The 25,967-nt window shown below is 42.4% G+C and overlaps 1 protein-coding gene across 3 annotated transcripts; it reads left to right on the forward strand.

Annotated features, from left to right (window-relative positions):
* Positions 1–6,125: 6,125 nt before the first annotated feature.
* ANXA5 (annexin A5) lies at positions 6,126–25,763 on the forward strand. Of its 3 annotated transcripts, XM_032109060.1 has the most exons (14): positions 6,130–6,261; positions 6,343–6,385; positions 9,218–9,277; positions 12,899–12,983; positions 14,045–14,139; positions 14,515–14,628; positions 16,903–16,993; positions 17,940–18,019; positions 18,444–18,500; positions 20,938–21,031; positions 21,410–21,505; positions 21,951–22,009; positions 24,041–24,163; positions 25,230–25,763. In XM_032109060.1, the coding sequence occupies exons 2-14, from the start codon at positions 6,377–6,379 to the stop codon at positions 25,290–25,292; spliced, it is 1,026 nt and encodes a 341-aa protein (XP_031964951.1). In that variant the 5' UTR covers positions 6,130–6,261; positions 6,343–6,376; the 3' UTR covers positions 25,293–25,763. The 3 variants fall into 3 exon arrangements, with proteins under 3 accessions (XP_031964953.1, XP_031964951.1, XP_031964952.1); XM_032109061.1 differs by lacking the exon at positions 9,218–9,277 and having other exon boundaries at positions 6,132–6,261; XM_032109062.1 differs by lacking the exons at positions 21,951–22,009; positions 24,041–24,163; positions 25,230–25,763 and adding an exon at positions 21,651–21,803 and having other exon boundaries at positions 6,126–6,261; positions 21,410–21,501.
* The last annotated feature ends 204 nt before the right edge of the window (positions 25,764–25,967 follow it).

Genomic DNA, 25,967 nt, shown 5'->3' on the forward strand with positions numbered 1-25,967 from the left:
CTCCTGATAAAACTGTTGGGTTATCTGGGTATGATGTGGCTCCATGCAGTATGCAATCAAAGCAGTCTGTTAGTCAGGGTTTTGATCAAGTCGTGTGGAAGGTTGAGATCAACATGTTTTAGAAGCTTAATGAAAGGCTGAAAAGAAGTTGATGTAGGCTTTGGTGTTGTCTCCAGGCTTACTTCCTCATAATCTAACCAGATTTTTGTGAGCCTGGTTTTGCTGTTCCTTATGGGAGCCAAGGCATGTGCTGTGTCAGGTGAGAACAGCCACATGGAGGTGGGAGGGTGCTTCTTATCCTGTCACCTTCAGAATAATTTATGGATTCTTTTCTTCTTCATGAGTCGATAGGTAAACCAAGGAGGCAGTTCTCAGTGACACAGGGCTTTTGGCAAAGTAGAGTGAGGAAGAACAAAAGCAGTGCAAACTCAGTAGCTTGTGACTTGAAACCTGGGCTCAGTTATCAGTCCCCAGCAGTGACCTTGGGGACACCACTGAGCCTGAGCTTGCCTTTATTCTCCATTTGAAAATGAAGATGATGCTGTTCCTGTATCCCAGGACTCTCGTGTGGGTTCTAATGGGAGGCCCCTTGGTGAGAAAGAGATCTTGTTGCAGGACCTCACTTAGAAGTGTTTTAGGAAACAGTAAATGCAAAGCCCACACTTTTTTAGTGATCTTATTCCAATTCATTTCAGCTACACTTCTTATTTCTCCTCTTCTACAAAGAGGGAAACAACCACTTATGGATGATTTTTATTTTCTTGCCTCAGATGTTTTGAATTTCCATTAAGCTAACAGAACTCAATTATTTTTCTCTCTGCTCCTCTCTCCTAAGTAGAACTAATGGCCTAATGGTTAAGGGAAATACCTTTCTGAACTTGCATTGGTTGCTCTGGGTGGTTACTTAGTGCTGTCCCAAAGGTTTGCAATGGCTCTTAAGTTCTTCACACAGTGCTTCAAGTTCCTGGATGGGGGACAAGACAAGTGTTTGCTATTATTGATGGGCTGTGCCCTCATACACCATCTCTGCGTGGAAGTGTACAGTACAAAGCCAAGTGATATGCTCAAGGTAAGCTGTAGTGCAGAACATCTGAATTGCAGGAATATAGCCTGAGCACCTGACCCCTTTTCCCTCTCCTTTCCCCAGAGGAGGAGTCCATATCCCTAGTCATTAGGGGTAGAAATTGTTTTCCTCAGGAAGAATTAGCCTGGAAATCAAGCCCTGCCTTAGTATAGTGCTGCAGAGCTGTTCTAGTAACCAAGAGTAGCATCAGGGGCCTGAGACAAGGACTAGAATGTGGCTCAAGTGATTTATCTTTGCTTGAATCGAGATTATAGCCTTCATGGCATCCTTGCAATGTGTCTTAGTCTGAAGACAATCTCAAAGAAACCTGCACCTCCTCTGAGTAAATGAAAATAACATAGTTTTCCAGTAAGATGAATTCAGCTGCCTGCTGCTGTGATTGGTATGAATGCCTGTACCTCCCATTAACCTTTTCACATTGTACTGGTGTCCCCAGAGAAATCAAGAATCTGACAGTGTGCTGCTCTATAATGGGTTGTGGATTAGAAGTAATGAATCACTTACAGGAAGTTGTCTTTGCTGGAATACAAGACAACATTTAGTCTCCAAAGCAACTCTCAAAGTGCTTTAAGAAACAACAAAAACAACAAAATCTTCTACTTTGTACTCTTAGCCTGTCCTTCATCAGCCCCCTGATGCCAGCACACGCAGCAGAGAAGGAATTTTATAAACTTTCTGTCAGTGTTAAACTCTGAAGTTTTTTCCCTGCCTGTATTGTCCCTGACTTTAATGGTGTTACTGCTTAGTGTTTGCCTCACCTCACATCTTCCACCCACAAGGTGATGGAGTGCAGCACAAAGCTCTGGCCATTTGTGCTGAGCTATCCTCGTGTAGGAGCTCAGGGAAATGAGGCACTGAGAAATTTCTATCCTCTGGCACCGAGTCTGGAACAAAACAGATTTCTTCTCTGTCAGTGTTAATCAAAGCATGAACTTGAAACTGCTCTATTTTTCCTGCCCTCACCTTTGCTTCTGACTGTGGTTCATCAAGGAGTTTGGACTGTTTCACTTCCAAAGAGACATTAAAGTGTGGAAAAGCATTAAGGGTTGATCTTTCATTATAATTCCATAAGGAAATGGTCTGCTCCATGAAATTTCCCAAGCTTGAAAATCTCCCTTGGTAAGCCTATTGCCCTTCAGTGCCTCTACAATGGGCTTTTAAAATATTTTGCAATGGGATTTTACTTTTAGGAGGATATATTTTAACTAGGACAATAACAGGCCTCGGCCCTTCTATCTCATGTGAGAAGTGCTCTAATGTGATTCCTGTGCTCCAACTCTGTTTGATAAATTGAAGAACCTTTCCATTTTCAGCAGCTGCTGGATACATAGCAGAGTAAACTTGGCTTCAAGGAGGGCCTTGCTCTTTTATTCTCTTCTGTGATGCATTTAAAGGTAGTTATGTAGGGTCAGATAACAGCTCATGAATAGCATTGGTAGCAAAATGAGGCATGATGCTTTTGGGCAGGAGGTAAGGACCTGCTGGAAGGCTGCCTTGATACAGCAAACCATCCATCTTCCTATTTATTTATTTTTTAAAAACTCCTCAAGGCAGCTGCAAGGGGCTGTGCTTCTGAAATTAACTGCTTTTGTGCTAACTCTTCATCCCCCAGACTTTTCCCATTGTTTCTGGAAAAACACGCAGATATGTTTTAGTGCTGCAACCAGACTTTGAAAACATTTTCCAGGCCCTTGTTAGAAACCCCATATCAAGCTAATTATTTCACATATCTGATGATTCCTGAATGCCCTCTTGGCCTTCCTGTGCAGCTACAACCCCAGAATTTCACTGTATGTGGACAAGACTTGTGCCTTGAAGTGGATTGGGAACTGACAGGGCCCTGCTTCCAAAGTTGCAATGTGTGCCAGAGCTAAATTAAGGCACTGCCACTCTTTTTCTGATACTTTATTGCTGTTTTTCATTCCAGGTGTTTGCAGCTCTGTGTTAAGGAAGAATTGGAAGTGCACTGTGCCAGCAGCAGCCCTGGGAAGCAGACTGTTACATCCTGGTATGATTTTAGTAGTGACTGAAGATGCAAAGGGCACGGAGGGGCTTGGAAGGTGAAAAGATTGCTATGACCTCATGTAGTTTAACTTGCGTGAAAATTTGTCTTCATTTTTAAAAAAATGAGAAAAAGAATTATACTAAATCTAGGAGACTTATTTGTGACTTGAGTGAGCACTATTGACTGTTAGAGCTGCTGTCAGGTGAAATACTTGCTCGTGGTGACCATGAAGATCCTGCATCTGGTGCTTGTGAGTCACCATCTCCAACTGTTTTAACCTTTTTTGAATTGTTTCTCCTGAAGGCAGTCAGTGCAAAATGCACTTCTCTCCAGGTATATGTTCATGTCTTCAGGTCCATCCTGGATTTGCTAACAGAGCTGCTCCTGCCTCTTCCCTTTGCGTTCAAATCGATGCAAAGGCTGAAATTCGGTGATAATCAGATTTATTTCCTTTTCAAACCTCTGCTCTTGCCACATGGTCTGGTGAGTCTTTCCCATGGTTTTACTCTAACATTTCCCCCTGCTCTCCCAGGCCTCTTTGCTTTATGAAGTTATGTAAATATTCCCTTGCTTAAACACACATTGATAACATTTTTGATTGATTGGAGTAGGTTTAACCCTCAATGTCATTTGTTGGCAAGAAGATCCTTCTCTGTTTAACCTTTTCCTGCCTTTGCAATTCATCTGGATCATGCATTTCAGACCCCTTCCAGAGCAGGAAAATATTCTGTGTTCTCATTCCCAAGATTCTTTTCCTTTTCCTTCACTGATTAGAAATCCAGAGGTTGCCTCCCATTGACTGAATGTTACCTCATGTTTGTTGGAGAATAGAATAATGAGCTGGTTGAAGGTAGAAGAGTGGAAAACCATTCCAAATATTTTGGTTTTGAATAGAATAGACTTCTACCACTGGAAATGAGAAGCAAAGTGTTCACAGAGACACTGCAGAACAAAAAGCATGTGCTAATTTGATTCCAAATCCACAGCCCCCAACAAAAAGTTTAAAGGGGAAAATGGAATTCCATACATCTGTTGGATCATTTCCTTAAGAGTTGCTATGCAGTCGTAAGGATACTAAATAAGGCATAGGAAACAAAAATCCTATAATCCAGAAAAATCCATTCTCCTAAATTGGAAAGTAAAAAGCCAAGCTTTCCCCTCTTGCCTCTAATTGTGCTACTATATGCATGACATGCTTGGAACAGATTCTTTAGGATAGCAGAAATTGTGTGTCACTGTGCCTGGTTTAAACTATACTCAGCATTGCAGGGAGCCCAGGATTCAAACCTTGGATTGCAGTGCTGGGAGCTGGGATGGGCTTGCTGGAGCAAGGAGAGGGAGGTAGTGCAGATGCATTCCAGGTGGTCCCATGCTAACTGCTAAATAATTTGTTGGACAAACAGACACCTTTTCCCAAATTACACAAGGGTTTGTTTTATTTGTGAAGTTTCATAGATATTTTTTAGATGTCAGGACAAGTAACTTAACTGACCTTTGTGTATTTACTGTAGCAGATAGTCTGTTAACATATTTCAAAGTGATGACGATTACAGATTTACTGGTTTCTAGAGTCTCATTAATTGTTCACGTGATACTGATACAGCTTTTTTAAAATTTCCACATCACCCAATAGTTTTTTCTTTATCACACATCTGATTCACTATTGAGGTTTGACTTCCATTTGGCATTAGATGAGCTTTTACTGCTGTGTTCATGTGCCTCATTCTGATTGACAGAATCTTGGAGTGTGTTAAACAGGGTGGCTTTGGCTCCCACTGCATTTCCTTATGTCTGCACTCTCTACATGGTAAAGCTTGAAACATGATCCAATGTGGCGTGTGTCTGCCCTGGATATGATGTGTAAGGAGAAAAAGACTTAATTTTGCAGAAAGGGGTGGATGTGTCTAAGCAAGATTGTGCTTGAAGTAATATTCAAATAAGTGATATTTGAATATCAACTGCTCTTTTAAAAAAAACCCTATTTTGTGATCTGTAATGTTTTCTTTAATATTATTATTCTAAATCTCATCCATATGTGCTTTTCCACATGCATGCTATGAGCAGCTCTTTATTCCCTTCATGCATCTTTGGGCATATGTGGAATGCTGCTTCAATGGATTACATTCAAATGAGGCTTTAATAAGTAAATAAGGACATTTTGGCAAATCGTGTGGTCCTCGGTCCTGCAGAGGAAGCCAGATGGGTGGATCCCATGTTTTTGCTGAACTGTATGTGCACTGCTGGGGCAACAAGAAATGCTGGACCAAATATTTAAATTTACATCATGATCTATGTTTCTCTTGCTGTTTGTGAGGTAAAGGCGACTTACTTTCAGACAGAAGTGACTGTTTCTTACACAGCAGGATTATGTTCATGTTTTATTTTGGCAGAGACAGTGAATTCCATTCGCATTGCAATTACTTTTCCTCCTTTTGTCTGACTCAAGGCTGTGTGGCTGAGGGAGTGAGTCTGTCTGCAGCTTAGATGGAGCAGCTCCTTGAGGAGCCATGCAGATTGCATCCTCCTTGCTCTCCCAAACTAGATATGTCTTCTCTATTCCTGGGGCAGGGAAATGGTCCTTCTGGAAGATGTGAAGTGAGAAGCGTCATTGCCTGAAATGCTTGTAATTTCTGATAGTCCAGAACTTATAGCCCTTACATTCTGTTCAGCACTGTGCTTGTTGTGCTCACCTGGCTTACTTGGAAGCCAACCTAGGTCAGCTAATGAAATGCCTGCTTTTTACCGAATTCAGTTCAGACTTGCCCTTTAGCGCTGGGATAGGATCCCCTCCAGATACACGGGAACTGATTTTATATAGACTTCATGGGGAAGGGGACTTGAGCACCTGCTGGAGGCTGTCTATTCGGCAAATGTAGTTTTTCTTTTAAAAGGTTTACGATTGCTAAGAAGCACCAATGCCACCCTTCCAGGGCATCCTCGCAGGGACGGAGGAGACAGCCGGGACGCAGCCGGCAGTGCCCGGCCTGCAGGCGGCCCCGGGAGGCGGCCGAGCCTCGCCGCCCGCCTGGGGTGGGGCTGGCCCGGCCCCTGGGTGAGGCAAGAGCCGGCGGCGCCGCAGCGGGACCTCCTTCCTCCTCGCTCCTGCCTCTCTCGGTGCCTCGCTCGGTGCCTCGCTCGGTGCTCCTGGTGCCTCAGGGCAGCGCGGCGGGAGGTGAGGGGCGCGGGCGGGCTCTGCCGCTTCCTGCTCCTCGCTGTCCCTCGCTGTCCCTCACTGTCGCATCTCTCTTTGCAGACTCGGACTCGGCCCCACCCGGCGGATCCCAGAGATGGCGAAGGTGAGGAGAGCGGTGGCCTCGGGCGGACGCGGCCCCTGCCCGGCCGCTCCCGGGACAGCCTCGTATTATTCCTCTCCTTACTTTTACTTCTCACCAATTTCTTTTGGGGCTCCCTTAAACCAACCCCTTCCCAAGCCCGGGCGGACGCGTTCGGGAGGGGGACGGGGATCATGTGAGGGGCGCGTCAGGCACAACTTTTTTTTTTTTTTTTTTTTTCTTTCCCCAGTTTCTACCAATTTGGCCAAGTTTTCGGTACCCTGTGTTTATATTGTGCATGGGTGGAGACTCCTTCCACTGAAAGGAAGGAGAAAAAAAAAACAGCACCGTGGCAGTGCGTACTGGAGGCTCGGGGCCCGTTCCCAGTTTTCCCATAGCGAACATGGATTTTTCTGGGAGCCGTGGAGCTGTCGTGCAGTTCTTCGTTCGGTGATTTTTCCTTTGCAGCCCTTTGGTTGCTGCGGTTTGAACCTGGATGAAGGCAAGGAAAATGGGGAGGACTCCAGCATTTGTTTCTGTAGTTGCATCAAATGCTTACCCTCTGAAAAGTAAAATAGGAGTTTAATGGCTTATTTATGGGGTTTGTACCGCTGTAGGAAGTGAAAGCAATGAAGGTCTATTAGGGCTTTCACAAAGGTCAGAGTGTAATTGCACTTAATGAGTGGAGTGATTAGTAGTGTTTTAATACCCTTGTGAATATTTACTCATATTATGTGTGGATATAGTTTTAAAATAAAGAAAGGGCACTTCTTCTAAAGAAAAAAGGGTTTTAATAGTATTTCTCTAAACTCTTGAAGTTGTGTTTTGTTTTGGGTTTTTCCTTTGAGGGACAAAGGAAAATCCCTTCTTTAAACATAAGGCCTGGGTTGTAGGATGCATGTTAGGAGAACAGGAACCCTTACCCATGCCAGGGCAGGGCACCTAGCCAGAGGGATATTCTTGGACACTAAGACTTTCATTACAGAATATGTACCATTGCTTACAGGTTTAAGGGTAACTTCATTTTAGTAAAAGCGTGAAAATTTACAATATTCTTGTCTCTTCTACAGAGACAAACTTTAATTAACTTCTTAACAGGAATATTTCATTCTTCACTAGTGCAAACCAGTTACTCTTGGCTTCAGGTAGTAAATTTTCTACTGCCTAAGGTGACACTTGGGGATGGTTTTTTAACGGTGGTGAATGGTGGTAGATTGAAGTAATGGAAACAATGAGGGGTTTTATTAGGTAGGCCTTGTTCTCCAATTTCCACATTCAGAGGGCTGCTTTCCACGTAAGTAGTAGTATTCTTTGCCTGTGCAGTTAGGCAGCCATGAAAGATTGGGAGTGTTAAAGCTTTGTAGCCTGTAACTCATTTTATAAAAATTAAACAAAGCAAAGCTGAAGAAGAAACTCTACTTCTCATGACAAGCATCTGTTCTAAATGTTGCATCACGAAGTGGCGGTAAGGGTGAAAATGCCCATGAAATTGACAGAAGCTTCTTGTGTGCAACTAAAGCTTCAGAGTTCACCAAGGCACAGCACAGTGCACTGGAGTCCAATTTAGCCTAGGTACATCACTGAAGAATAAAACCTTTGAAGAAGGCAAGTTATAGTTGGAGTCTTGGTCACTGAAGTACCTGTCCTTGCCCAGTTCTGTGAAGATATTTTTTTTTCCTTTGCCCAAAGGCTTGAGGAATTTTGTGTGTTCCCTGTCCAGAAAAGAAAGGTTCATTGATTTTTGTAGGAAAACTACAGCATGCTGTGGTGTGCTGCACAGGCTGGTCTCTCCCTGCCTGTGTTTATCTGCTTTCTTTGAGGGAGCACTGCTGCCCTAACAAGCTGCCCTTTCTCTCCCAGCTGTGTGTGTAGTGGTCTTTGTTACTGCAGAGATGCACAGGGCACCATCTCTTTCTGCTCAGTGAACAGGCTGGGAACTGCTGCCCTGTGTTTGCTGGTTCAGAAATCAGCAGCTTTTTTGGAGAGAAAGCAGCAAGTGCTGTGGACTGATCTGTTTTGGTCTGCTACTCCCAATTTTTTTCCCTGAATAAAACTTCGGAGTATTTTGTGTGTCCAGTTGTAACCTGCCAGGAAAGGATTGTTGCTGCTGGTGAAGGTGTGGCCACTCTGTGCTATATCTGGAGTTCCTGTTCTGCCAATGTGCACGTGTGGCTCGGAGCACAGCAGTAGTATTGCCAGCTCCATAGTGCTCCAGAGGATTGTCTCACATTCCAGAGTACAAACACCTTCAGAATTGGGCTGAGCAGCCCCCTCTGGCTCTGTTGAGGTTACTTGTGAGGATGGGTGTTGGTTCCTATGTGGCTGCTGCTTGCTCTTCTCCTTCTCTCCCACCCCCTCTCTTCCTTTTTTTTTTCTTTTCCATCCCTCCTCCCTATCTTTGATATCTCCATGGTGTACTGACTCAGAGTTCACCACAGATGTTGTGTAATTATGGTTTTTCTCAAGAGTTTAAATTTAGTGGGGCAGATGTGAATATAGTCTGCTGACCTGAGCTTACTCCTCCCGTTTAGGCAGACAATCTGAAGCGCTGTCAAACTTAGAGAGGTGTTTTGCAGACATGTCTTTGTAGTTCTGCATTTGCATCAGCTCTTTGCCGGTATCCGTCTACTCAATGTCATTAGCATTGTACTGCCCTTGAAATTTTGGTGAGAGTGGCAGGAAATAATTGCATATTTCGTGTGTCATGTTGGTTTTAGAGCACAGTTTGAACTTGCATCTTTGTGTGGCCTTCAATGGCCGTGAAGGCTTTCAGGTCAGCAGTGAACACTGTCTTGTGTTTATCTGCAAGATGGTTCTTATGTAAGACGTCTTACAGCAGTCTATCATTTATTCTAGCACATGACGTTCTGGGCTCTCTTCTGTCTGCTGGAAATAGCATACCTTCTCTCTTTACTGGTAAATATTCTCCATTTCCAATCTTACCACGCTACAGTTTTCCTGTGTCATCTTGTCAACAAGTGGTTGCTTAAAGAAAAAGTCTCATAGCACCTGCTCTGCACTAAATACTGGGTTTTCCAGCAGCAAATTTTTGAGACACTGCTTCTGTTGCTGCAGAGAACAGGGGTGGCTCTTCATCTGTGAAACTGACTGACAAGAAGTTGCTGTACGTGGTACAGAGCCATGGTAGCCGGGAAGGAGTCTCAATCAGTTCAAGTATGGTCTGTTGTTTGCTGATAGGAATGCTTTGTATTTAACAGTGGCTAAACACAGGGCCTTGTGGGTGGAAAATGTTTTGTGTGCTTGGTGAGGAAAATGAAAAGGAACCTTGTTAAGTGGCTATTGTTACTGTTGCCAGGATATGTGGCTGTATTAATTTGTGAAGCTAAATTGTCTCTTGGGAGATGATCACTTTGAGGTGCTAGTTAGAAACATTTTACCTGATGAGGTTTTATCTTCTTCTGGAAACCTTTGCTAGCATAGAATTGGTCAAAAATACCAGCAACTGTGAATTTCCTCATTAGAAGGGGAATAAATTCTAAAACAGTATTATCTCTTACATTGAAGTCTTTTTTTTGTCTTTTTCTTTTTTTTTACCCCTCTGCCTTTCCTTTTCATGCTATTTTTGTGTTTCTAGAAGCTTCATTGGTCTCATTGGGATGTGTCTGGAGAAAATGAAAGCTGCTGTTTATTTCTAGTGTGTAATCACAAATTTCATTTGCACTACACATGACCTCTTAACAACAATCGCTGTATTGGAGAACGTAGAAAAAAAAAAAATGTGTGTAGGTTTGGGGTGTTACAATCTTGTGATACACTTTGTGTTGAGGTTTTGTGTGTTGTACTTCTCTTTATATTTTACTGCTCAGGATAAGGTGTGGCAATTGAGTAAAGGATCACTCCAGATTACAAAAGGATTTATATCAAAGACTATTTGTCTTTTTCATTGATGTGTTTTGGGTGCTACTGGATGGGAAGCTTAGTATTCAAAGAAAAAAGGACTTAGGAGGCTGTAGTGTTATAGTGTATCTGCTTACTTAAACGGCAAGAAATGTTTCTAGTGATACTAAAGATAAGATATCTTTTTATAGAGGTGAGTAGATAATGAAGTTTGTCTGGTTCATAGCTCCTGTTTCAGATTTGCTGTGACAGCAGGTTTGGTTCAAGCTGTGATAGTGGTTCAGAAGAGGCGCTGCCCTCTCTTTGTGGCCAAAATGTGCCGTGTTTGGGAAGGAGGAGACAGCTCTTCCCTCCATGGACTGAGTATCTTACTCCTGCAGAACTTTCTGCCCTTGACCATTGATTTCACAAATGAGAAATCTGAACTGGAATAACTAAAAGGGCACTTGTGGATAGTGGAGTGTTTTAGATGGATTTGTGGTTGTTAAACATGATGTGTCTGAGTATTCCCTGCTGTACCCCAATTGTCAAGCCATACTGCAGTGCTCTAAAAAGCAGTCAGGTTGAGTAGGGTTCTGATGTGCAAGTTAGGGGATGGCTTGACCCTTTCCCAGTACTGGGCCAACTATTGGGAGTGCCACATCTGGCTACACGTGGCTCCTAAAGGCAGGTGCTGCTTGGGTTCTGATGGAGGGTGGCTGTGGCAGGTGGGGAGCCAAAATCCACTGAGTGCTGTGTGCCACACAGGAATGCAAACAGTGCTCAGACATCAAGAAAAGTCTTTTTGACTTCAGCTGCACCAGAAGATCTTTCAGGAACTGTTCAGCAAGCTTAGTGCATGTTCAGGCTTTCTATGCGGTGCTTTGGAAAAGAGTGATGAAGGATTCCTGTCAGTTAACAAAAATGAGAAGGGTGATGCAGAGAGAGATTTCATCTGGCATTTAGTGTTCACACATACTTTGTAACAGCCACACAAGAATGTTGGGCTGTTGTCACAAGACTTAGGAATTGTGAAGGAGAATTCCACTTGCTTATAACAAGCAAAGCAAAAGAAAGCTTTAAGATCAATATTGGCTTCCTCTTAGAGTTGTTGACATTGGTCATTTCCAAAGGAGAATTGTGGTACTTCTGTAACGTTAATTATGTTGAGATGATATGGAAATAAATAACTGCACTCTGGTTGGAGTGGTAGTAAGGGAGGAGGAGGGAAAGGTTTTTCAGTCTTTATCCATCTTACCAAATTAAGTTCAGTTTGTAGAAGTGAGTCCCAAATCCTTGAGATTTTTTTCGTGGTAGCTTTTGGAATTAGCTAGGAAGATGACAATAAATACATTTGAAGTACTACCTAAACAACTTGCTTATAATGGGAAAAGCGGAGTGTTCCAGTGGGATTGTCACACCTCTGAGTTATGCTGGCTATTGGAAATCATCCCCCAAAGAGAAATTTGTTGTTGCCATTAAACATCGTGATACTTTGTGTTCTGATCTGTCAGAATATTTGAGAAATGAGCCTGACTCCTGGCTGCTGCTGCTGCAGTGGGAGGCGTGGGGAGTCTCTGCTGGCAGGAGCACACGGGTGCCCCAGAGCAGTTTCTGGTTACTGCTCTTCTCTCCCTGCCCTTCTGGCTGACCTGTCTCTGAGTGCATTGACTGGAGACCAAAGCTGAAATTCCAAACTCCAGGGAAGGCCAGATGGCTGTGCTGCCTCTGGAGTAGACTGGTGCCAGTCTCAGTAGGTGTCTTGGCACTTGCTGTCATTCTCTTTCTTGAGAGTGGAAAAATGCCCTGCCTGTACTGATTGCTACATTTTTACAGCAGTGCTTACAGGAAATTTCCCCTCTTCAGCTGTTGGAAACACCTTCCTGTTCCCCAAACCCAGCTGTTTCTCCTTTTGGCAACTTCTGTAGTTCATGAATTAACTGCTGTGCTGAACACATATAAGTTCTTGAACTATCCTGTTTAAACAAAGGCAAAACTTTTCCATCATGATGATGAATGTAGTTTTGTGTTTGATCCAAAGAGAATTTCCCTCAAGAGCCATGTTCCATGGAAACCTAGTGGAATTATTTTTGTGGTTGGACAAGCTGATCTTTTATCCTTATGTTTGAAGTGTGGTTTTTTTTTTTTTTTTCAGCTGTAAGCTAATGTGGCTGAATCACTTTTGTATAAGGAGTTGCTTGTGTGAAAAAAGCAGCATGATGAAAAATTGAAAGCCGTTGCAGAGTTCAGTTCACCATTTGCAAGGTGGTGGAAAAAATCAGTGTGATACTTCTTGAAAGTTCCAGTAGGGTTTTCTTGAGGGGAAGTAGTTTTTACTTCCAAGTGTGTCTTTGTGCCATTTGTCTGGCATACATGATTTGTGCAATTTTTCAAATTACTTCAGCAAATGATAAATTCTTAAGTCATTTCCCTGCATTCAGGTTCCAGTGTTGAAGATAACAGTAGTTTGCAGAACTGTTACATAAATATACCCAAATTCAGCTGGTGCACTGCTAAAGAAAAACATAGTGGTACCTCTGGAGTGAGCTGTGTTTAAACACCCACAGACTGCTCTTTAGCCAGACAATTGCAAGAAAAATGTTCTCAGCTTTTGGATTGTGAATTCAAATTTAGCCTGAGCTCCTCTATGGAGAACTGAAAAGTGCAATATTCTATTTAATGGCTTTTTCCCTCCTCCAGTACACGAGAGGCACCGTGACAGCCTTCGCTCCTTTTGATGCCAGAGCTGATGCAGAAGCCCTTCGTAAGGCCATGAAGGGACTGGGTAAGGATAATTTTTATTTTATAGGAAAGAAAGGGCTCCCCCTCCTTTGCAAACATCCTTTCTGATCTATTTTTTTTGTTTTAGTAAATGAGAGTAGGGCGTGTGTCTACAAGGCACGGAATGACAGCCCCAGGACCGCACTGGTCTGGGCGTGTCCTGGTTGTGACTGCGCAGCTCTCAAGGATGTTTATTTTTGGGTTAGCATAAGAGGAAAAAAAAAGGGGGTTTTCACATTCCCCATTAAGAAATGGATGCTCCACACTCTGTTCTGGGGGCACAGAAGTTTTACAGCACAGCAGCTCAACTGTGGATTTACAGGGACAGCTGTGGAGAATTACAGCAGCATGATAGGAACTCTGCGTGGAAAATCCACTACAGCCCCCTTGGCCTGGAAGTGTGTGAGCACAGTGCAGTTACTGGGACAAGGAATACGAGCACACAGCGTGAATGCAGACTAAGAAGTGTTCTGTAAACTCACACTGTAGCTTTCTGCCCCGGAACTTCCCTGGGAGAACAAACCCTGATTTGCTGCTTTCTCTGAAGCCACCTGTGGAAGGGAGCAGAAGGAAGGGAAGGAGGGATGTGTGATACACCTCAGCCTGTGGGCAAATTCAGTAGGGCTGGGAAGATGCTGTGCTGGGAGGACTTACCTTGCAAGCTATTGTCTATCAAATGGATAATAGTTCCATGCTGCTGCCCTCTGGGGTGTCTGGGATTGCTGGACTGAGTTTTGCTGGGAGTTGGTAGTTTGTTGGTGAGCCCAAAGGCAAGGCCTTTCTGTGGAATACAGACTGTGACTTAATGTTATAGCTGGTGCTTGGAGCAGAGTCTGGGTCAGAGCACTGATGGAGAACAAACAACATGTTAAGTTCTCCAGTAATGTTTTTGCACCAAACTTGGTGGCTCAGCTTGGGGTATGGTAACATTTGTTATTTTAAATGCTTCTGCTGTTTGCCAGTAGGCTGTTGTTGTCAAAGCATCTTTCACTGCCTTTTGCGTTTGGGCCACTGCAGTTTGTTTGTCAGAGTGTGTTTGTAACTCCTTGTTCTTTCTAACTTCAGGGACTGATGAAGAAACTGTGCTGAATATCCTCACCACCAGAAACAATGCTCAGCGTCAAGAAATTGCTTCTGCCTTTAAAACCTTATTTGGCAGGGTAAGAAGAAGAAAAAAAAATACTTCTGGAAATGAGCTCGTTCTGGCTTACAATGATTGCTCAAAACTACGAGGCACATTCACTATGTTCCCTGTAAAACATTCCTTGCAAGAAGATCTACTTTTGCTTTTGTCTTCCACTCTCCTCTACCTTATCCTAAAAAAAAAAATCACAATGAGTTTCAGGTTTTCCAAATGCCTGTTTATCCTTTTCTTCTGCCTTATTTGTTTCAGCTGAGGTACCAATTAAAACAAAAAGAGAGGCATCCCTTGGTTTTTTTGCTGTGTCTCTGGGGTCTTTCAGCTTGCAGACTCATGTGCATCCCTGTAAAATGGTTAGTCCTTGTTGATTACAGCACTGTTTGTTCTGCACTAGGATCTTGTGGATGACCTGAAATCAGAACTTACTGGCAAATTTGAAACCTTGATGGTGTCTCTGATGAGACCAGCGTATATTTTTGATGCTCATGCACTGAAGCATGCCATCAAGGTAAGAGGAGGGGAGAATTAATGTGTTCCATTAAATGATTGCTGCTCTTTGGTTAATTTTTTTTTTCCCTAGGAATGAACTTTGGTTGCCAAGGGGAATGCTAATAGAAGTAGGCTTTAAAATAAAAATTAGCAAAGTTGTGCTAACATCTGCCAATTCCATGGTTTTGCCTGATTTCTTTTTCATCCTATTAATTCAGAGGCAGTTTAGAAACCTACACAGCATAAGAATTGTTCCTTGTGGGTTAAATACAAGTAGATGTGCATTTGCTTTCACATTCTTTTTGCTGTTCCAAGTGCAGTGCTGAACTCCAGTGGGCTCTGGATTTTTGTGCTGTGAGCAGCCTAGGTGTTATAGCTACACAGATGTATGAAAATTAGTTCAGAGGATTTAATGGAAGTCTGGTGCTCTTTGTTTCTTCTTGACTCCTGTTTAAGCTACAGAGTGTTGTGCCCCTGATGGATTGCAGTGCAAGTCCAAAATTGACAAGCTCATGTAAACTGGTGTCCACCAAAATTGAGCTGGTATTGTTCGTAGCATGGAATGTGTTCTAAAATCTGCCTTCAGCAACGCAGAGGGAATAATTGATGGCCCTGTCAGTGTTACCCTTCTAACATTTCTCTTTAGTGAATGCATTTAGTGCCTTTCTGGGCAGGCCAGGTAAACAAACAATTTACGATGTGAATGTGTAGAAACGTCTCTTCCATGTGCTCTTTTTTTTCCCCCCCTCTGTCACACCTGTCTGATATCATCAGCCCGTGGAATTTCAGGAATTGGATGTCCCTGGATTATTTACAGTATTGATTGAAGTAGAGGACATTGAACTTGACTAGTGTGAGGTAGTGCTTTATGGAATGACACTTCTGTGTAAACTCCCAAGATCCTGGATGAGCAGCTGGTTAATATGTAGGCTTTAGTCAACTGTGCCAGCAAGTGCTCATGCACCTGTGACCCAGCAAATAGTCCCTCAGACAACAGAAACTTCGTTCCTGGAGGTTTTCTGTAACGTCTTTATGTGCATTGGGGGAAGGGGAGATGGTACCTAACAAAGAGACTGATAAAGGCCTTGTCGATGAATAAAAAAAATTGTATTCCCAAGCTCCTCTTATTGATTTAGGAGTCAAGGACTGACAGGGAAATGACAGAACAGATGGGTGTAGGAGGGAGAGATAGTGAAACAAGGGTGGTTTTGTTTAAGTCACTTAAAAAAGGTATTAAACCCAAGACCATAGAATTTCAGAAAATGTGTCTGCACAGTATGTCAATACTGGCTGCACTTCAGCTAAGGGGATAACAGTAAAGCAGATGTGATAGCAGGGACTTCAGTGCAAGATAACTCAGCTAAGAGCACTAACTCTGTGCTGAAGGCTGTCCTATCAATTTTCACTGCTGCTACTTGGATCAGAGTGAGTTTAACTGTGCCTGCCTCCCTTGTTGAGTAGGGATGTTCATTAAACCATCTGTATTTTGGAAATGATTGCCTGTAACCTGGCAGACTTGTATTCTGGATAGCTCTGTGTGCAGTTGCATATCTTTGTATGAGTTTAGTATTCAATGTTTTCCTTACAGGAAAAGTTGTAAATAAAAGTAAAAAATGCTCAGTATTGCATTTCAGTGTTGCATTTGTGAAACAACTCCTTTGTATGTGTAAAGAGCAATGGATTATTCCTGCAAACAAAGTAGGCTCAGACTTGTGGAAGCAAGATATTGGCTTGGCTTTTTAAGTTTTATCCTTGTGAAAGTGAAAGAGTGGCTATTGTGCCTGCTGTTATTAAGAACAGCAGAATTCCTGAAACTGTCTGGGTTAACAATTCTGTGAAGTGTGTTTGCAGTGGAAGATGGGGTTTGTTTAACAGCACAGTTCACAGCAGGGTGCAGATCTGTGCTGGGTGGCTCTATGTTTATCTGTGTCCTGGCTGGTGACAGACACTATGAATTAGAGCTAAGATGGAAACTTCCTCTCTTCATTCACTTCTCTTGATGTCATTGGCTGTAATAGCAAAGAACTGAGGCACACCTGGCTGTGCTTGGGCATGGAAGGGCCCATCTGAAGCCTGCACCACTGGGCTTTTATAAATTGTTGAGTTGGTTTTGAAAACAATCAAGACAGAACTGGAAGAAATTCTCATCAAAACCCCCACAGTATACCAGAAAGAAGAAAATATTTTTTATTTGGTCCAAATGTATAAGTTTATGCTTGGTTTTGATTATCAAAGAGAATTCTTGTTTTCCTTTTGTTATTCCATCAACTGATTGATACTTGCACCCCTGCAGGGAGCAGGAACCAATGAGAAAGTGTTGACTGAAATTCTTGCCTCCAGAACACCTGCGGAAGTGCAGAATATTAAACAGGTTTATCTGCAAGGTAATTTTTTATATAAAATAAGGGTCTCTGTTCAGTTCCCTTAATATGATTTTAGCTCATCTTTCAGGTAAGGTCTGTCTCTGAACTGATGGATGTGTCCAATAAGAGAGAGTTTTTTCTGCTGTGTTGCAAGATTTCATATTGAAAGGAACTAGTATTTGCATTGGAAACTTAAATAGTTTTTATTTCAGGGTTATGACTGCAGGTTACGGTGTTCTGTGCTTTACAGTAAGAATTCTTTCAAATGCATTTCTTTCTTCCACCCATTATTTTCATTCCTTTGACTGAAAGGCAATTTTTAGTAACTGGAAACAAGAAAACTAGTATCACATAAAAAACCCAGACCTGATTTTTTTTTTTTGCCTTTTGCTCTATGTTCTGTTTAAGTGCACTTGTGTTAAAGCAGGTGCAGCTTTTGGCTGTCTACAGGAGTTGGTGCTTTTACCCTGTGATTGTGGGGTTGTTTTTTAGAGCAGTGTTTTATTCAACAAATGTCTTTGACTTCTATGCAGATTCTTGCCACACAAGAAAGTCTCATGTCTTAACAAATTTTGAGCCCAAAACCAGAGTCTCCAAGGGCAAAATGTATAAGTAGTAGACATGTCTGGGCTCATGGTTTCTGTACAGTTGAGACTGCCATATTTTAGCATGACTTCATGTCTGTATCCTCCTTAGGTCCTTAAGGAGCTAAATCTATGCATGTCACCTTGTACCTCAAAATATTTTGAGTAATCTGCTCCTGACATGGTGTGAGGTGCTGTATTTTCATCTCTCTTACAGTAGTGTTAGGTTATAAGTGAGAGCAGAATATGTCCTGAGTGTTACAGATGTTTCTGGTAGATGATTTTACAAATTGTGAGTCAAGTGAAGTGTTTGCTTTTCCTTGCTTTCCCATCAAATAGCGAGGGAGCCTGTAAGGTGGTGAGTGGGCATTCCTCTTTTGCAGAGTATGAAGCCAGCCTGGAGGATAAGATCACAGGAGAGACATCAGGCCACTTCCAGAGGCTGCTGGTGGTGCTCCTGCAGGTCAGTGTCCTGTTGTGTGATGATCCTCACTTCTAGGTGCACTTAACACTTTCTGCTTACTAAGCTGGCTTCTGGATGGGGCCCGGTGCTGGGCAGGATTGGCTCTGGAGCTGAGTCACTTCTGCTGATGTGCAGGGTGAGCCTTGGGCTCTCTTCTGAGTCATTTCCATACCACTGAAGCAAAAAACTTCTGTGATGCCTGTGGGTGCAGCAGGTGCTGCTGCATGGGGTTTTGATGGCAAAATGGGAAGAGAACACTTATTTCATACAGACACGTGCAAGCAAAAGGGAAAAACAAGGTGGTTTTGGAGAAGATGCATTAGGGGGCGACTTCTCACAGTAACTTACAGGCTCAGTATAACACAAGTATTTTTGGACTTACCTTCCAATTCTTCAGTTTAACAACTTCTGAATTTCTTTTTAGGCAAACAGAGATCCTGATGTTGGAGTTGATGAGGCTCTTGTTGAGCAGGATGCTCAGGTGGGTGAACGACTTGGGGTTTGGGCCACTTCTACAAGTTATGTCACAAAGATGGTATACGGCTAGAATTGAAATGTGGAAGAGTGATAGTTCAGGTTCTCTGTGGTTTTTAATATGTTTTCATGTACTTTTGTATGTTCTGGACAAAAGAATTGCCAAAACTTGAAACACTGAGATCAAAGTTTTTGGCACTTGGACATTTCTGTGTAAAGTGTGTCTTGTTTTGTTTATTATTTACTGAGGGGCCTGAATGAAACAGTGAGAGAGAGTGTTATTGCTGAGGCTTGGTGGTGCTGAGGGACCCACTGCTGGAAAATGCAGATGTTAACAGGTCATTCCTTAATATCTGACTTCTCTCTGAATTTAATCCCTTGTCCATGACTGTTCCCTAGACCTGTGCTCTGGGTGGAAGGGAATGCCAGCAGTTAATTGGTGTCCTTGCCAGTCTCTTGCTGGGTGCCATTTGCTTTGCTGTAATGATGGTCAGAATTTCAGCAGTTTGATTACCACTCATTTAATACATGTTTCTTCTTAGTTATTTCAGATAACTCTGCGTAAGGTGTTTCTCTCATAAATTGTCTGTTGAGATTAAAGAAATACAGGGATTGTTCAAGGTGACATGGAGTAAACATGGAATATCAGATCAAGGAAACATTCTCCTGATAGCACAGCAAGATGGAGAGACAGACTGGCAGAATATATTTTACTGGCACAGGCCTATCCTTTGTCACTTAAATTTAGAAAGTATTGTTGTTCTACTGCTGAAGTTAATTTCCTGGGACAATTCCAGCTGGAAAATTAGAGGGGCAAACATTTGAATCATGAACTAGACTGTTCCATGAAATTTTCAGTCTTGCTTTTAGCTGGGCCTGTGTAATTGAGGAAACCCATGAAGTACAGACCCTGGTAGGTAGATTGATTCCTTTTGGCCCCTTTAATTGTGTTTAAATGAGCAGCTAAATTGAGGAGGCACCAAACCCAGCTGTTGAAAAGGTCCTGGTTTTCTAAGTAGTCTCTGTGGTTTGCTGCAATATATTTAGCTTGAGCTGGGACCTTGAGTCAATGGACTTCCCATTCAACAGATTCAGTCATTTTCTAATTGCTCTTGCCTGGTACAGATGGTCAGAACTGAGGTACATGACTGGGCAAATGTAGGAGGATTTTTGGCTTCCTAACGTTTTTCTCAAGTCATATGATATTCTGGAAAGGACTTGATACATTAGAAGGCAAACTTTTTGCTCAGTGGTGATTTTAAAATTTTTTGTGTATATGATTACTAAATATTAATTCAAAGCAATTGTGAGACTTTTCTGAGAATGCCTGAAGGCATTCTTTTGGAAACTTTTTGGAAAAGATTTTGTGAATATCATTTTTTTTAAAGTTGTGCAGTTGAGGTATATTTTATGTATTGCCCAGTGGCAGGGCAGGTAAAAACTTAAAGCTGGTATAAAGTGCTATTTACAACTTCTAGTATCTCTAAATAAATTCTTTGCTGGTATTTCTAAATGTTGTACTGGGACTTCTCATTTGCTACTGGATGGAGAGTGCTGCTATTCATTTGGAGGGCTTAGCATATATTATTTGTACTAAATATCCTTGCAGTGAGTTCCTTGATAGCTTTTTCCTCTGCACCTTCTTTTACTCTGTACCATTAATATTAAAAAGAGCATATATACTACAATATGTACAACCTTTCTCCTTAGAGTGTTTAGCACACAATTTGGAAAAAGGCAAAGTTTTCCGACCGGCGGGAAAAAGAACTTGTTTTGTTTTCCAAATTTCTTTTTCCTTCTCATTTTCTCCCTTCTCTTGCTCATTCCAACTTTTTGAAGTACTTTGCTTTCCTGGTGCTGAAAATGCACCCAGGTCTTTGTCTGCGTCAAGGACAGACTTGCCTGAAAAAGCTGTGAATGTGCTAAAACAGTGATTAAAATCTGGTTTCAAACAACTAAGAATTTATCAGCCCACAAATCCTGCTTCTGAGAGCTTCTAGATCCATCTTCCCCTCCTCCCTGGAAAACTTCCTCCTGGGCCAAGCTGACGTGGTTGTGCTGTTGTAGAGCTGTCATGTAACAAAGTTTTGCTACTCTGATTTGGAAAAGGGAAGGGAAAAAAGGGCAGAAAAGGCAGTATTGTGAATAGATTTTATTTGCTGTATTATCACAGCTTCAGAAAACTCCAGGCTTATGAAAAGGACTACGCACAGTCAGTTTCAGGGCCCAAAGATGCATTACTCATGGAAATGCTGTCACACTCAATTTCAGATTTTTTTCGTTTATTTCTAAGATGAGTTCAGTACTTGGCAATTTTATTTTGTTTTTTTCCCTCCAGCTATAGCTTGTTAGTAAATTTAATGCTCCTTAGAGTGAGACAAGCAGAGCTTTTCAACAGGATGCAAAACAAATGCTGATGTTTTCATCTCTTGAATTCATAACAGGTTTTGTTCAGAGCTGGGGAGCTGAAATGGGGAACAGATGAAGAAAAGTTCATCACCATCTTGGGAACCCGCAGTGTTTCCCATTTGAGAAGGGGTAGGTAGTGTGGTGAATGAGGGCCTAAAAGCTTCTGCCTGAAATCCAGCCTGGAAAACCTCAGCCCATTTTCAGGTGCATACTTTGAGCTGCTAATAGAGAGACAATCCCTTTTCCCCCTGCTCTTTGCCCATCCATAAGTCTCTTTTACCAAGCTGTTTAGGCCACTGGGAATAATGCATGGGGCTGTTGCTTCCAGGTGCAGGGAGGGGTTGAACAGTGGGCATCTGATGGGAAATTGGTGTTCAGAATAGGACAGTGAGTGGCCAGTAGCACCTGAACTGTGGATAATGACACACAGGTGGCATTGTCCTGAACTGAGGGGGGGACTGGCAGGAATGTGGGCTGTTCACTGACCAAGTATACTTTGTTTTGCAGTGTTTGACAAGTACATGACCATTTCTGGCTTCCAGATTGAAGAGACCATTGACCGGGAAACCTCTGGTGATTTGGAGAAGCTGCTTCTGGCAGTGGGTAATTAAGGCTTAACATCTAGAACTGGCTGCCTTTGCTTACTCTCAGGCCTCCTTAGATTGCAGTTGTCACAGACACTGGCATGAAAACAGGGTTCCTTTAGGAAGGTAATCACCTGGGATCTATTTTTATATCTAGAGAAGAGGTGGTGAACTGCTTCTGTTGGGTCACGTGCACCTCTGCCAGAGGTGAGACCGAACTCTGCCTTCACCTGTATTCCTGGCTGTTCATCCAGGACTGTTTTAGAGTTCGACTAATAAAGTCTTTCTGCGATTCAAAGTAAACGGTTCATTCTAAATCCCAGAACCCACAGAGTTGTAGCAGAGGAACAGACCAGGTGACAGCCCTGGAGAGAATGACCCAGTGACACACACCTTGTCTTGGCAATCAAAGATTGCCCTGTATTTAATAGCGGTCAATAATTCAATCATTTGCCTTTTTTCAGTGAAATGCATCCGTAGTGTGCCTGCCTATTTTGCTGAGACCCTGTATTATTCCATGAAGGTATGTAATTGTTTTCCTTGTGTCAGTTTCCATCTCCTCCAGCTACAATTCCTCTCCATTAGCTTGTTCTTAGTTTCTTCTGCCACTGTAAATGCTCACAGGTTACTGTATCACTAAGTATCTGCAAAAGGTTCAGGGAACGAAGGTCTGGGAGAGGATGTAAACAATTCATAAGGTTTCCTTGGAGTTCTCTGTAGGTTTGTCAGAACACAGGTCTTTTAGTCTCATCAGCTATTTTTTGACTTGATGTTGCTACACTGGAACATGTCTGGCAAGATCCACTGGGCACTTTCAGCTGCATAGACTCCAGTGTCTTTAGGTGCTGGATGTACTGAGGAAGGAAAGGACTGTAAATTGTGCAAATTTTAGTGCTGTTTGATTTGGGTGTGAGTATTCACAGACCAAGGGCATTAGGTAGCTTTGAAACACATTTTGGTTACTATCCATCCTGTTTTGAGAAGCGAAAGAAACTCAGCAGAGAAAAGGAAAGGCTTTAACAGCTGCAAAAAATTGTGCAAGGGAATTGCATTATGCAGTGCATCCATGTTTCTGTTGGCTTCACCTTCTCTTGGATGGGAACAGATAAGCAGGCAAAACTGTAGTTTTTAACTCCCAGTGGGTAATATTAATTAAACCAGAGGTAGGTAGTCTGTTGTTTTCAAGCAAGTTATCAGCTTCCCTGAAGAGTTCCTCCTTTCCCTTGCTGGAAAGCCCTGAAGTATGTTTGTTGCCAGCATTCTAAAGCTTCCAAGGTGACAGCTTGAGAATTAGAGATGAAACACAAAATGATAGCTTAATTTTTAAAAGTTCTTTACTGCTTTTATAGATAACAATGTAGAATAAGGCTAAGGTGAAAAAACAAAATATTGTACCAGTAGGTTGAGCTGCCTGAGTAGGATTACTTTTTTCTTATTTATTAATTCTTATGTTTTTAAGAATGCAATTCTCCTGTAGGCTTTAGATTCTTATACACTTCTATTATGAGGAGCCTGACCAATGTCTGCTGGTGAGATCCCCAAATTTTTTTTTTAGAATATAAATAAAAGATCATTAAACACTTCAGATAAGAAAGCTTTTTGTCAATTATTATTTTGATAGAGGAGTTTGTACTTCTAATTTATCAGTTTGGCGTGAAAAGGTTCTGCACTGAGCAGAGTTTACTTTCATGATTAGGTGGAGCAGAGCTTGGCTTTTATCCCTCAGACTCATGGCATAACTTTGGAGCAGCTTTAGGGCATTTTTAGGTGTAATCCAAGAATATTGCACCCAGAAGGATTGAGTGACCCTGGACGTTAGGCTGAAGATGATCGTGGGGGCTCTGCCAAGTCCTTCCCTGAGGTGCATCCGCAGGTCAGCACGTGAAAGTTTGTATGGCTTCAGCTTGTGTGGAGTCTGCCTTGTCTGGGCACAGAGGTCAGGGCCTTGGTCTGCTGAGGAACATGAAATGTTTCAAGCACTAAAGATGACAGAGTGGGGCATGTTTGTGTGGTTGGAAAAGGTTTGTGAAGTTTGCCCTCATAATAAACAGCTGGAGAGTTCATGGAATGAGTTGCTCTGCCTGTGTCTTGCTGTATGATGTTCCATTGTACTGGTCACTGCTAGGATTGAGGTACCCAGTTCCAGAACTGACTACAGTTCTGCAGCCTCAGAGTACACTTCAAGGGGGATTTACATGTGATTCTGATTGTGGTGATGAGCAGCTATACTGCTGGGTAAGCTTGGAACTGGATTGTTTTAAATTTATATGGGCATTCACAGTTGAAGCCTGAGATGAAATGGGAAATAAGAGGTCTGAGCATATGGCACCTGATAGTAGGCATGGTCAGCCCTCTGTTCTCCACGTTTCAGTGTGAATGTCTTGTGATACTGTCCTGAATATTCTGGTTTGGAGCTGAACTGTAATGCAGGAGTGGTTTGAGCTGCCACTTGTTGCTTTCATGTTCTACCATGGTTGTTTGTATTTCATGTTTTGTTGTAGCATCTGTCCAGAATAAGCTCATATTTTAATGTGATTTGATCTTTCCTTTTTAGGGGGCTGGTACTGATGATGACACCCTGATCAGAGTCATGGTTTCAAGAAGTGAAATTGATCTGTTGGATATTAGACGAGAATTCAGAAAGAATTTTGCTAAATCGTTGTATCAAATGATTCAGGTAAAATACTGTTCTGTTCTCAGGGAACACAGGGGTGACAGATGTCACTGTTTTCACTGCTTATTTTTTTGGGAGAGAGTGGATGTGACACTGTGCTCTGAGATGGATAGTGGCTTGTCTTCAGTTTTGACATTGCATTGTTTAAGTGGGGGACACTTCCTAAGCAAAGCTCAAGGTTTCCTTCCAGTGTTCACCAGGGGAGATGATGTGGTTTTCTGAAATTACAATTACTCATACACCATTTTAAGCTACTGCATCATTTCCTTGTTCTTGTCTGGGTTCCTTATTGTCCGGTGCTTCAGAGAGGGTGCAGGCTCCAGAGTAATAAAACTGGGGTTGGGAGTCTGAATTATCATGAGGTTGAAATTTAGATCTTGGGTTATGGTGAGGAACCCTTTGCAGCATTTCCAAGTGGAAAGAATTTCACTGTGGAACCAGTCTGAGTCATAATTTCTTTTGAGTGGATGGGAAGGAGCCAGCAAGGAATCCAGAGACAGCTGTTGCTGCAAAGTTAAGCCAAAAGGCTTTTTTTTTTTTCTTGGATTTTTTTTTTCTTGTTTTATTTTGAAATGCTACTTTTTATGATTTTCTATTGTCATTCCTGACGTTATGCTCCCTTAACTAGGCTGGGTGGAGTTGCTTTTTGGCACTGCCTGTCAGGCCCGTACAACTGATCTATGGATTTTGTATCAAAGCTTCCCGCTGATTACAGGGAGCAGGGCCGGCACCTTTCTAGGCAGTGGCAGGTGCACTTTGCGCATTTATAGGGTGTTGCTTTTGGTGTTGCTTTGGGCTTCTCCTTTGGACTTTCCCCTTGCAGACAAATGCATCAAATGTGCAACGGGCAGCTCTGTTTTCTAGTAAAGCTTTTGGAGGTTTTTTGTCTCTGGCAGTCTGTCTGTGTAAATATAACTCTCATAGAAGAGGCAGAGAATTTCCTTGCATCATTCCTGAGTGGCGAGTCATCCGAGTGGATTTCCTGTGGGTGGGATGAACGAGTAATGTGCTGGGGCCCTCCCTGGCAGCTGCTCTGGTGACTCACTTTGCTGCTCTGCTGTGTTAACAGAAAGACACGTCTGGGGACTACAGGAAAGCGCTGCTGCTCCTCTGTGGTGGAGACGATGACTGATGGGGAAGGGACGCACAGCGTTTGTTGTACTCCAGCTTTGCAGCCCTTCATTAGCATGTCTGCCTGAGGTCTTATGCTTTAATGCTTTGTGGCTGCTTGAATTTATACTAGGATTGCACTTAGTAAAAATGAGCGCGTTGTTATCCCTCCTCTTCTGACATCCCAAATTCCAGGAATTTCAAGTGCCTTCTGTGGTCTGAGAGAGTCACCTTCGTGGAAGGTGGGTGCTGAGCACAGAACCCAGTTCTTTACAGGTGTTTTGCTGAAATAGGAAAATATAATCATGTATTTCACAATAAATTGAAGATTATCCTTTTTTGCTTTTATTCCTTACATTTCCACTGAATGTTAAGCTAGTTCTAACATGGCAAGCAAACAAATCCTTTGTATGTAATATTTTAATGAACTTGCTGAACATATTACAAGCAATCATTGGAAATCTAAAGGACCAATAAATTTTTTCCCCTCTCATCACAGTTGTACATGGTTTTTAATCTAATTCAATGGGTTTTAATCGATTTTCCCTTTGATATGATTCCACTGCCTCCGACTGTTGGTCTGTATTTCCTCCCATTATTGAAGTGTTTAAGTATCTATGGTGTTTTGCAGCTCTCCATCTTCATGTCTAGCCTAGGATATGGGTGTTGTGGTGATGCTGCTGTTCAGTATAGTTGG

This window comes from Corvus moneduloides, chromosome 5 (assembly GCF_009650955.1).
Source record: "Corvus moneduloides isolate bCorMon1 chromosome 5, bCorMon1.pri, whole genome shotgun sequence".
Taxonomy (NCBI): domain Eukaryota; kingdom Metazoa; phylum Chordata; class Aves; order Passeriformes; family Corvidae; genus Corvus; species Corvus moneduloides.